General features: G+C 40.4%; 2 protein-coding genes across 2 annotated transcripts; one reads left to right on the plus strand and one right to left on the minus strand.

Moving 5' to 3' along the window:
• Nucleotides 1-7,086: 7,086 nt before the first annotated feature.
• Nucleotides 7,087-9,177, minus strand: LOC134286286 (vacuolar protein sorting-associated protein 41 homolog). The gene is made up of 7 exons (XM_062847878.1): nt 8,896-9,177; nt 8,692-8,829; nt 8,306-8,606; nt 7,770-7,968; nt 7,546-7,700; nt 7,292-7,481; nt 7,087-7,231 (listed from the first exon to the last, which is right to left on the minus strand). Exons 1-7 carry the CDS (start codon nt 8,905-8,907, stop codon nt 7,087-7,089), a joined length of 1,140 nt encoding a protein of 379 aa, XP_062703862.1. The 5' UTR covers nt 8,908-9,177.
• A 1,548-nt stretch (nt 9,178-10,725) lies between these two features.
• Nucleotides 10,726-11,993, plus strand: LOC134286166 (2-oxoglutarate and iron-dependent oxygenase domain-containing protein 3-like). Its single transcript, XM_062847740.1, has 2 exons — nt 10,726-10,925; nt 11,002-11,993. The coding sequence occupies exons 1-2, from the start codon at nt 10,861-10,863 to the stop codon at nt 11,906-11,908; spliced, it is 972 nt and encodes a 323-aa protein (XP_062703724.1). The 5' UTR covers nt 10,726-10,860; the 3' UTR covers nt 11,909-11,993.
• The last annotated feature ends 562 nt before the right edge of the window (nt 11,994-12,555 follow it).

Consider the following 12,555-nt stretch of genomic DNA (forward strand, 5'->3'; position numbering starts at 1 on the left):
GAATAAAACCAGCGTGTCCGATTGTCACAATTGACTCAATAAACAATCGGACATTCTTATTTTCTTCGATTTGTGCATCATTTTGAGAAAAAGTGCTTTTTTAGTTCTGGAACATTTGCCATTCTCAATTGAGCCTTTGTTGTTGGTCCATAAGTCATTCTTGTAATCGTATTTTCTCGGGCCAGGTTGCCTTTTGTTCGCAGCATTAGTTGCTTTCATAGCTTGGGTTGCGTCTAGGAATTTCTAATCCTAAAGGGGCATTCTGAATCGGATTTTAATATTATCAATCCAGTTGAAAATCGGAGTTTTCGACTAGCGAAGTTGGATTTTTCTCCAAAACCGTGCATCGGACCTAACGTCGAGCCACTTCCGAAGTTAGGTCCGACGCATGGATTTGGTACCAAACCAAAGGTATCTAAATAGGGCAAAGAGGGTGCAAAAAGCGACAGCTTGTCCACAGAGGCGAAACTGGCGGGCCAGGTCGCTGCAGGGAAGAGAAACAACCCAAACTGTAAAACCAAACGACATCCTGATGATCCGCAACATCCATAGCCGGACAGTCGTCGTCCGGAAAAAAAAACGGGAACCCCGGAAATGGCGACTAAAGTTCTGCAAGTGAACCTCCACCATGCTGAGGGCGCCACGGGTGTGCTCTGTCGGAAGTTCACCAAAGAGAATTTAACCGTGACCCTCATTCAAGAACCATGGATCAATAAATCCAGAATACAAGGTATTCCACAACACTCGAGTGTGATCATGTAAGTTGGTATGCGATGACAGCCAGTTTTCTCCTAGAGCGGCTATTTTATTACATAACAACTGTATTTGAATACTTTCCAATTTCAGAATTCATAAAAAAGGACATCGTAGCGATCAGGATGGTGGTACCTTCCGCTTCCGCTAGAAGGAGTAGAGAGATTTTGTTGGCCTCGGCATACTTCCCAGGCGACGTGGACGAAATCCCCCCTCCAGAAATAGCTGAGCTCGTAGCCTACAGCCACCAGGGGACTGTTACGGTCTTCTTGTTTTCTTACCCCGCATTAAAATTATGCTGCTGTGTTGAAAGATAGGTTGTCAGCTTGAGCCCTACGCTTGAGCCGCTGTTATGCTGGCTACGAAAACATTGCATTGGTGGGATAGGGATGCCAATTCCTTGACAGCCACCAACACAACATCCCCTTCGTCATAGGGTGCGACGCAAATGCACATCACACCGTGTGGGGAAGTATAAATATAAACACCAGAGGTGAGTACCTGTTACAGTTTCTCTCTTCCAAGAACATTGACATTTGTAATGTTAATGACAAGCTCACGTTTGCAAACTCCATTCGTCAGGAAGTGTTGGACTTGACTCTATGTAGTCGGTCTATCTCTGATAAAATAAAAAACTGGCATGTTTCTGAAGAAATGTCGATGTCAGACTCATAGATGCCATATATACAGATTTATCTGTATTATACAGATTTTTTAGCATTTGTACAGATTTAATTTTATATGAAATACAGATTTTTGAGCTAGATAGGCTATTTTACTTTTGTATGGGATAAATACAGATTTTTGAAAAAAAAAATCCTAAAAAACTGATTGGGAATCCTACTCAGGTATCCTACCATCTGAAGAGTACATCATAGAAAATCACATCAAGTCCATAACACCATAACACAATTGAAGGAGCGTCCAAATTCATTAAAAACAAAATCCTTAACGCCTACCAAGAGAGCTGTCCAACTAAATCAACTAATTCGAGCAGAAACGTTCCATGGCGGAATAAAACTCTCGAGAAGCGAAGGAAAACTAAACGTAGGGAATTGAATCGTGCGAAGCGAACCGGCGATTGGAGCCTATACAGAAAGGCCCTGACGAACTACATCAAAGAAATAAGGTTGGCCAAACGGAAATCGTGGATTCTAATGTGTGAAAGCATAGAGACTACATCCGTAGTGGCCAGAATCCAAAAAAATCTTTCTGGTAAAGACCACTCCAATGGTGTGAGTAGCCTCCGAAAAAAAGATGGTTCGCTCACTGTAGAGCCTAGCGATACACTGAGCGAATTGTTAAAGATTCACTTCCCTGATTCAATCCCTGAGTCGAGTATCGGCGACCAAGACACTAGAATTGCTATCTCAGATCCAAAAGAGATCCATTCTGGAGCTCGATTTGAATAGGTCGTATGTGCTTTTGTCGATTAAAAATTCGATCAGTTTGTTTTAGTCATTGTAGCAATATGGCATATATTTTGCAAACTTTTAATGATGGAACAGCAAGCCTGTTTTGTGAGGATTCTGCTGTATGTATCAGCTTTGCTTAATTTCAACGGTTTTCGCTATAATAAGCGAATCCAACTGATCGAATTTTTAATCGACAAAAGCACATACGACCTATTCAAATCGAGCTCCAGCATTCATGGGTTTCAGAATCTAAAATAGACGCAATGAAGGTTGCACAGGAAGCTTTCACTCGCGCCAGCCTATACCGGTATATGTAAATTTAGTAAAAAGATAGAATTTAATTAATAGGGTCCTAAAATTAAAGACGAAATTTCGCTTATATTGAATAATACGATCAAGCATTCCGATTAGAATTGTACTTTACTCGAACTTGAAAAACAAAGGAATAATGAGAAAATTCGAAATAAGTAAAATGGTAAATAGTTCTACTTTGACATTTGAGGTCAACCTTGTGTGACTGAGATCGACATTTTTCGAACTGGGATTTCAAAAATGTTCCTATCTGACATACACGGTGAAAAAAAATCACTCAAAGTATGTGTTATAAGCTAGGGACGAGACAAAAGGCTAAAAAAATAAAAATTATATATTTTCAACTACGGTTAATAAAAACGTCAAAAATTGAGTAAATATGTTCTCTTGAACCATATATTGTGATTTAAAACAAGAATCCCGATAGGACTTTAGGAGCCTATTCCGCTTTCAAAAGCTCAAGCTTATGACGAAACTTTAGTTGCTGCACTTCTCGAAAAAGCTTTCATTGCTGCTTCTTGCTTTAGTTCTGCCGATATGTTTAGCTTAACACTTTACAATAAATTTCAGATTTCATCGATTGCTCCTCTATTTTTTTTTCAAAATTTTGAAAAAAAAAATCTATTATAATTAGAAAATGTAATTCAAAACAACTTGAACCACTACGAAGTCACGCACAAAGTTTGAACATCTAGCTTTGCAACAAGTGTTGGCAGCTGATGTAAACAAAATGAACAGCGTTGCCGAATCGACATATGTAACTTCCGCCTATCTCTATGTAGAGGATTTCTAGTGGTAGATATATAACTTTGAATGTAGGTGTACATTCATTAATTACTCCAAAATAAAAAAAAAAACTACTTAAGATTTTTTTTTTGTTATATATTGGTACCAGCTTGTAGTGTATTTGAGGAGGCAAATTTTTTAAATCCCTACAAAATGAAACCACATATTTATTTAACGGTAGGCTTTTGCTTTTAATGCTTTTTCCTCGGCTTTTCATTGCATTTTGGAAGGATTTAAAATCTTTTGCCTCTTCAAATATGTGGCAGGTTGGTGCGGCTGCTTTATTTTCATTCAAAAACATTAATAAATTACGTGAAATTCGTGTAAAACTTATCTTGTTTTGACGTAAAAGTTACCTGAAATATCAGTATCACTCACCAACATTTCACGTTAACGCTACCTAAAATGCCTGTCAAATTTACCTGAATCATCACGTCGATTAGCGAAGCTCAAATTTTGTCCAGCTACCTGACATTCCGGTGAAGGTAACGTGATAAATATGGTGGACGAAAACTACCTATCTTTTCACGTAGTGTGACTTTCGGGGAAACGGGCCATTCGGGGAACCGGCGTTCGGGGAAACGACATTTGGGGAACCGGCATTCGGGGAAAAGTAGCTCAATCGCTTCAGAAGCATGTTAGCCAATGAAGGCATATTGCTACCGCTTTGGGTTGAAAAGCGCCGGTCAAAGAAGAGCAAATTTTGATTTGTCTGAGGTAAAACGCTTCAATTTTCAAGCGCTGAACGTCGGACGTAGTGCACTGGACAGCGGACCTGACCCTCTATCCAGCGCACTGTGCCCGACGTACCTCCGGCACACGGTTTAGGAGAAAAATCGATATTCGCGTGTCAAAAATTCCAATTTTCTGTTATCATTATTTTAAACTGCACGAACAATATCAAACGTCTACACTTTGAAGTTACAGTTAGGGAGGGTCTGCACATGTCTTCTAATTAGTCATTGCCCGAAATGAGCTAAATGTAGGGCATCAAAATGAGACTTATGAGATTCCATAATGCTCCATCACGCCAGAGAAATAAAAATGTTAATTTAAGAAGCAAATCAAATTGATGCATTCTCAAAAATTAAGAACGCAGTTTTCTCTTACATTGTTGTGGTGGTTATTGTCAATCTGTAAAACTGGCAATACGGTTCGGATCCATAGCAGAAAGTAAAGTGTTGTGGTAAGGTTAGATGTGGATGTAGTGCCAGTAAAGATAGCAAAATGTGAGAGTTTTTTTGTATTAATTAATTAGTTTGTAATCTAATAAATGATGTATCCATGTATGCTGCTCCTACCAAAGCAGCTTTCAATTTTTGCCAATTCGTGCCGAAGAAATTCCAGCCCACAACACTAATGAAATACTTATGACTAGATTGTTTTAGTACGGTAAAAATAAATTTATTTGTGACTAGAACGACCAAGACCAAGTAGACACAGACACAATAAACCGTTGTGAATCTGATCACTCACAACCATTCACATAGCAGTTTTGACAGTTTTGAAACACCACTGTTACGTCGGTGGTTTAAGGTCTTAAACCTCATTTGAAACCTGTAGTTTTGCTGTAAATTTCCAAATAGGGTCTTGTACCATTTGGGCAGGTGTACCTATTTTGGGCACTTGCCGCTATAACTAAGTCAATTTCAAACCGATTGATTTGAAGAATCATTTCATGGATTGTATACAGTTAGGCACGTACAGTATCTAACTCAGTACAAAAATTCGAATCAATAGGTTTGAAATTGACTTAGTTATAGCGGCAAGTGTCCAAAATAGGTACACCTGCCCAAATGGTACAATATCCTATTTTTATTATATTTTATTGATGCACAAGGGAGTCATGGGGCCAAGTCTCCAATGCAAGTCCAAGAACTCACATCGTCCATAATACACCGTGGAATTTGGGAGTAGGCATTTCAACCTCTTTAGCCATGCGGCTTTTAAGTTTTGCATGGCCTTAAGAATGAGGAAAGGTGGGAGATTGATTTTGCGTATTGAACTGTGAAAGAATGCGGTGTTAATTAAATGGTCAACGTTATTTACCTTTGCGTTTTCACACAAAATGAACAAGTTTGACTATATGGTGCTTGATTTTCAACTAGGGTAAGAAATCAAGCTTTGAACTAGTCAAATTATAATCTTAATTTGAACCATTTCAAAATTCATTAAAACGACGTACTATTCAGGCAAATATTGTCCCGAAAAAGATGTTAAACAGCTTTCCGTAATATAACCTGATAACATGGGCTTTAAAAGCATTGAAAAAAGCGTTTTTGTCATGGAAAACAGGCAATTGAAAAATCGCTGTGATTTCACCCATTTCCTCCAAGAGAAAGCACATTTTCGGTGTACTCGTACAGCTCATGCATTGTATCACACGCAATATGTGAACACGTCAAATGAAATCTTATTTATCGTAGAATCGACCAACCGAATAATATTCCGCATTATTTGTCATAAAATTATCAAATTTAAGTGATTCTTACTTGGAGAATGTTATCTTAAGTTGAACCATTTGTAATCTAAATTTGAACTAGTAAACGGGGGTGAGCTTCTAGTGTTGGCCTGTAGATTGCGCTAGTGGTTGCTTTGTTTACGCTTGGGGGATGAAAAAATTCAAATTTTGTTTCCAAATTCCTAAAGAATTTCGAACATTCTGAGTTGAGATTCCACTGTTTAATGAAAAATAGGTATGAGAATTAGCAGATTCATGTGATTTTTCATTGTTTAGCATGGAATTGGCTGTTTTGTGAGTTGCTCGTGCTGCTGCCGCCAGTAGTTCAAATTAAGATTAAAATTGGTTCAAATTATGATTACGATGGTTCAAATTAAGATTAAAATCATTGTTGATGAAAAATCAAATATTTCAATGAAATTCGGTGCAAATACAAACTTTTTACCATTTAACAGAAAGCTTATACCCGTGGCTTTCATGTATATACGATTTTGCCGTAGTAAATTATTTCCATGTGGGAGAAAAAATCACCTAAAATTTGCACTGCTTTAGAAAGCCGCAATTTGGTTCAAATTTTGATTACCTACCCTAGCATAAAAAGCTCTTCTTGTGATTCTTGCTCTTGTGTCTTCGACATTGGAAGCTTGATTAATAATAATTTCAAAAAAAAAAAAAATAGAAGGACAAATTGTGTATCAACTTCCTTCCTGCAAATAGAAATCAAATACCTGGAGCAACATTTGAAAAGGGCCCAAGAGGTCTTGTGTCTTTTTTCTAAAACGCTCCGTAGGGCATAACAGCAGCCCGCCCACGCAAATGAACACCGTTATCCGAAAGATCGATGTTTGCTCTATCTGATAACGGTCTTAGTTTTTGTGAATAAGCTGAGGGGGGCTCGTATCTTTTCTCTGTAGAGTAAAGATACATTTAAGCCCCGAGACCTCACAGCAATCAAGCTGATCACAAGGTTGTGCCTTTGCCCAGGGAGGTACACCTGCCCAAATGGTACAATATCCTATTCGTTACAAACTGTTCGATTGCACTTTCAGTATTTTCAAACTAATGAATTAATGACGAAACATCAAACAGAAAAAATACGTTTGCCGTGAGAAATTGAAGAAAATATGTGAATTAATTGTGTACTGGTAAGACATTATAAATATCAGCTAACCTACAATAAGATTTCGGTATTCCGAATAATAACGTAATGGATACGTTGAAATCCCACATTAATTTTGCTTAATTGTCTGAAATCTTCCAAATTTGGAGACAAAATGTTTAAGCTGCTCATGCCCCACCTAATTCTAGTAAGAGTATCTTTCAGGATACTACACTATTAGAAGAAAAATTGTTAAGTACTCACCCGTGTTCGAGCAGCCACTTCACGCGATCGTCCGTTTCGTACAAAGTAGCCACTACAATATCCTTTGGCGACACTATAAAATACTGATTCTCTTCTATTAGACAATCCAGATGATAATCATCCCACTTATACTCTTGATGCCTGTAATGATAACGAATTAAGATCATTATTAAGGTTAAATCTAATCACAAACATTATTACCCCCTCATCGAGAGACTGTCGGTGCAAATTTCAATGTAGTCACTAGCTTTATACTGTAGAACACACAAAATTGGTCGTAGGGCTTTGTTCGTCTCCGAGTCACGCTCCTTCGAGTACCCCAGCACGACCAGTTGATGGGACTCAAGAGGTGCCACACCGCAAACGTAGAACTCGGTTTGGAATGTTGACACTGGGGTGGAAATAAAATGGGATAGCTTATAAATGTTCGTAACAACTTCAGCATCTATACTCACTGGGATCTACGATGTGCGCTGGGAGATTTCGACTGGACACCTCTATGGGATTTCGTTTTCTTATCACACATATCCGAATGGTGTCCACCCATCCGATGAGCAGAGTCGTTTGATTGGACCAGTTCAGATTGCAACGGAAGTCTGTCAGTCTGCCTCTGTGATGTGTATAAAGGAGATTCACTATTGACTGTCAATTTACAATTAGCATTAAGGAAACTACTTACGCTTTTGGTTCTTCCCATTTGATCAGTCCTAGCGAGCATCGTTCGCTCAAATCGTAAACGTGGACTCCCAGCGAACTGGCCCATGCAATAAATTGGCCGTTCCATTTGATTGCACTGACCGGTCCCTCGGAGTCGCTCAGTATCGTGGATTTTAACCCTTTGAGGAATGTTTTCTCGTACATCATCAGCTTGTTGTCGCCTGTAAATGATAATGAGAAAGGAATCGCGGGAGGAATCAATGATGGAATGTCGTTACTACTAACAATTACATATTTCGACTAAGTTTTAGACCAAACAAATTTGCAGTAAACACCGAAATTGTTTTTTTTTTGTTGGGCTGTGATACTACCCAACAATGTTGCCTATGCCAGTATCCTTGGCCTAATGAAATAGTGCAACTAAAAGATTGTCGTTTACAATAAAACAACAAATTATCAGCACTCAAGTAATCGCAATATGTCCTTATCCTTATTTCATCCCAGATCTGCTTCCTTCACCCTCATCTCAGACCTGAGATATTTTATCATATAACTCACCTATCAGAAAACGTCGTCCCGAGCCGGACCTGTAGTGCATCGGATCCAGCTCGACCGCTTTGATCGCTTTATCCAGCTTTAGCTTCTGGTTGTTCTCATCCGTGCACAGGCCATCGATGATGATCATCCCATCGTCGGAACAGGTCGCTATGTGCTCGCCCTTGCTGTCCACCGAAATCTTGTTCACCGACAGGGTGTGCGGATTATAGTTCGGCAGGCCCATATTGAGCGCCGTAATGACTCGGTTACCCTGATGGTCCAACATATGAATCCGTCCCCAGTGGGTACCCAAGCAAAGGAACTGCAATGAGTGGAAAATTTATTGAATGGCGATGACTAATCCAGGTCATTGTTGAGGGGTGTTTGATGCTAGCTAGAACTCTTACTTTCGAATGGACGGCGATGCAACTGACGGCTTCCTCGCTTAGGATCTTATTGAGATCGTTCGTCAGTCGTACATATTTGAGCTTTGGTTCCACTTCCTCTTCCGTGATGCTGCACGAATCGGCCGACTCCGGATCATTCTACGATGGCGATATGTATACAGTAAAAATCACAAAACAGTTCATTGTAATTCAAAAAGCACTTACCTGTTCCATCATGGAAGGTTGTGAAAATTGATGAAAAGATCACTTTGATACTCAAGATTAACGGGATTAACTTTGCGCAATTGTTTTCCAATAAAAACGATCTAAACCACAAAGAATGAGCAAAGATTTCACCAAAAACTGCCCGTAAATTTATCAAAACAAATTTTGGTGACATTTGATAATGATGATGATGATGACAAATATAATGATAACACGGTGTACCCTGTGACTGATTTTATTTGATACTGTCAAGAATTTTCACGAAAAATATGTTGACGTGCGACTACGGATTCTACGGATGTCACAGAGAGATGGAATCCTCCTCAGAGGAAAGGCAGCATCCATTTATTACGTAACGCTAAAATCGACATTTTCAACCCCCCTCCCCCTCCGTAACACTTTTTTTGTATGAAAATCCTAATTGTTTGTATGGGCCGTAACGCTCAGCTGTACTCCCCCCTCCCCATAGAGCGTTACGTAATTTGTGGACGGCGCCAAAACAAGAGAATAAAAAATCTGCACCACGCCCCCGCATCAAAAGCTAGAGTGCCTTCTCTCGTTTTCTTTCACCTTTCTGCTTGCAGCTTATGACACCAAAAAATGTGCGAATTTGTTTGCACAAAAAAGTGCGTTTGCTAAAAATTGAGGCACTTTGTGCATACCGGGAGTCACACTGGGAAAAACACACTGATGGTAACACTTTTTGCTGTTTGTTGATTCTGCGTTCCGTTTCACCCCGTTCCATGAGCAGAATGACGTTTGAACCATTTCTAGTTTGAACGATGTGCAGATTAGCGGGGGTTAAATTAAAAAGTGTTCAGATTAGATGCGGTCAAACCAGAAGGGTATGGAATTTTGGCATGCCATGCAAACGGTGCAATTATACCGCGCAAAATTGAAGCGTTTGAGGCACAAAAATGTTTCTCCTTGTGCTGATTCTTGTGGTTCGAAGTTACTCTTTGTTTTTCGTCAGTTTACTCTTTGCACTACGCTCTCTCGCAAATGACATCGATTGGAACGCACAAAAGTAAAGAGAACAAAAACGTGCGTTTAAATTAGCTTTTTCTCAAGCTTTTTCTTTTCTTCAACCCAACCTTGTGCATCCCAGGAAGTGGCATCCCTATCCCACCAATGCAATGTTTTCGTAGCCAACATAACTGCGGCTCAAGCGTACGGCTCAAGCTGACAAGGCAGCATTCATTTATTACGTAACGCTAAAATCGAAATTTTTTTTACCCCCCCTCCCACCTTTGTAACGCTTTTTTGTATGGAAATCCTAAAATTTTTGTATGGATCATACTCCTCCCACCCCCTAGAGCGTTACGTAATTTGTGGACAGCGCCCAACCTATCTTTCAACACAGCAGCATAGTTTTAATGTGGGGTAAGAAAACAAGAATACCATAAAAGAATAGAGGTAATAAACTATAGATGAAGAATGTCGCTGGCGTCGCCGCCGCAACATCTTTTGCTGGCGAAGATAGGGAGGGATATAAGTGTCAAAGCGAAAAAGTATGCAGTTTGACAGATAGATACCCAGCATGTTTGCGAACGAGAACAAAGGGAACAGCAGCGACATTCGTCCTCTATAGTTTATTAACTCTATTCATAAAAGTCCCCTGTGTGCATCGTGGTTCTTTTCCCGTTTTACCTTAATCCCGAATTCGCACACAATCAATCCCAGTCACAGGGTTAATCAAAACAAAAACAAAGCACTAACACCACGCCGTTTTGCCACCCACCGACCCATCCCACCCGTGATTTGGCGCGCCGGACGTGGGTGGTGTGTGAGTTCAAGCGAGGGGGTAGCTAACCGACGGCGACGGCGGACGATTATCGATTGATCCGAATTTTGGGGATTCCAAAGTCACACTTTTTGACTAGAGCAGGCGAAAGTGTAGGATATATCCGTTTAAAGCAAGTTTCCCGGTACGAAAGCCAGTGATTTTTCAAAATTGTGTGGCCAATGAGTGAGTCTAGTGTCCGACAGCGGAAGAAAACCGGAACCAGCGATGGAAAACCCCGGAAAGCGTAAGATTTTTTTTGTCATTGATTACACCGTAAACAAGACGGAACTGTATTGATTATGATTGTGTTCTGTTTTTAGGAAGACAACCCAGCCGAGTCTGCCGGGGGTCAACCAGCAGAACAAGATGTGGGCTCGGCTAGTGCTGATCGTTGGGATAGCAGTGGTTGTTTACTTTACGACGTTCCGAACTAGGGAGAAGAAATTTGCTACGCAAAGAGAAACGCTGGAACTGCGCACGCAAAAGTTGGACTGCTCAAAGTTGTACTTCGAAGAGATCGCTAAATACGCCGGGTGTATTCCCGCCGACTGTGGAAGATTTGTTAGTGACAAAGTCGTAGGCCCGGCGGAAGTGGATGTCTTACTGAATCTAGCGAAATCCGGGTTCCGATTCGGGCGTTCCTCCGGAGGAGCATCGATATTGGACCTTCACTCGGGTGCCCTTTCGAAGGACACCCAGTTCATCAACATCTATAAAATCCCGGAAGCGAAGGCGATATTCTCCGCCGAGCATATCAACACCTACAAGCACGTGAAGGACAAAATCCAGCTGGCAGTGGCCGAAAACTTCAAGATTAACAAGGACGCGCTGTTTCTGACTCACCCGACGTTTTTCTCGCGACTGACCAACGAAACGGCGAAAACCATCCACGACGAGTACTGGCATCCACACGTGGACAAAGAAACGTACAATTCCTTCCACTACACCACCCTGCTGTACCTGACCGATTTCGGGAAGGATTTCACCGGGGGTCGGTTTGTGTTCATCGACAGCGCCGGTAAGCATAACAAAACGAACGTTTACATCGAACCCAAACGGGGCCGGGTCAGTGGGTTCACTTCCGGGGCGGAGAATCTGCACCACGTGGAACAGGTTAGCGCTGGGGTGCGGTACGCCATAACGATTTCCTTCACCTGCAACCAGGAACACGCCATGGGGGATCCGAAGTTTTCGCTGGATGAAGACGACGGACCAGAATTGATGTGAATGGATAGCAAATGAGCGTATGTGTTGTAGGTTCATTGACTAGTTTTGAGTTTTTTCTATTAGCTGACGTTATGTTATTGCAAATCTACCAAATCTACCCAAGGAGAATACATTTTACTAAGGTGGCGCAGATAAACATTGCAAACCACTGGTTGTCTCTTCCACTCTTCTGGTGTTCTTATGCAACTAAAATAGTGACGTCACTATTTCAGTTCCATAAGAACACCAGAAGAATGGAAGAGACAACCAGTGGTTTGCAATGTTTATCTGCGCCACCTTAGTAAAATGTATTCTCCTTGAAATCTACCAGCAATAAACCCAGCAAAGTATGTAGGAGCACACATTATGGTATTAAGTCGTTTGCCATAATAATTGTTTGCACCTCGTTGCAATATTATCATACTGCAATATTATCATATCATATTTATGATTTACAATAGCATATTAATTGAATTAATTCTGGTACTTTTTTAGACGTTTCTTTAGTTATGTTTTCAGGGTGTCCATTCATAAGAAAAAATAGGAAATACCTATAAATTTGAAATCATCGAAAAAAAAACGTGAAATATGTAGTCGGGAAATTTTAAAACGCATCGGAGAAAAATCTTTATGTTGCACGTATTGTTTTAGTGACAATGACGAGCAAG

The sequence above is a fragment of the Aedes albopictus genome, chromosome 2 (assembly GCF_035046485.1).
Source record: "Aedes albopictus strain Foshan chromosome 2, AalbF5, whole genome shotgun sequence".
NCBI lineage: Eukaryota > Metazoa > Arthropoda > Insecta > Diptera > Culicidae > Aedes > Aedes albopictus.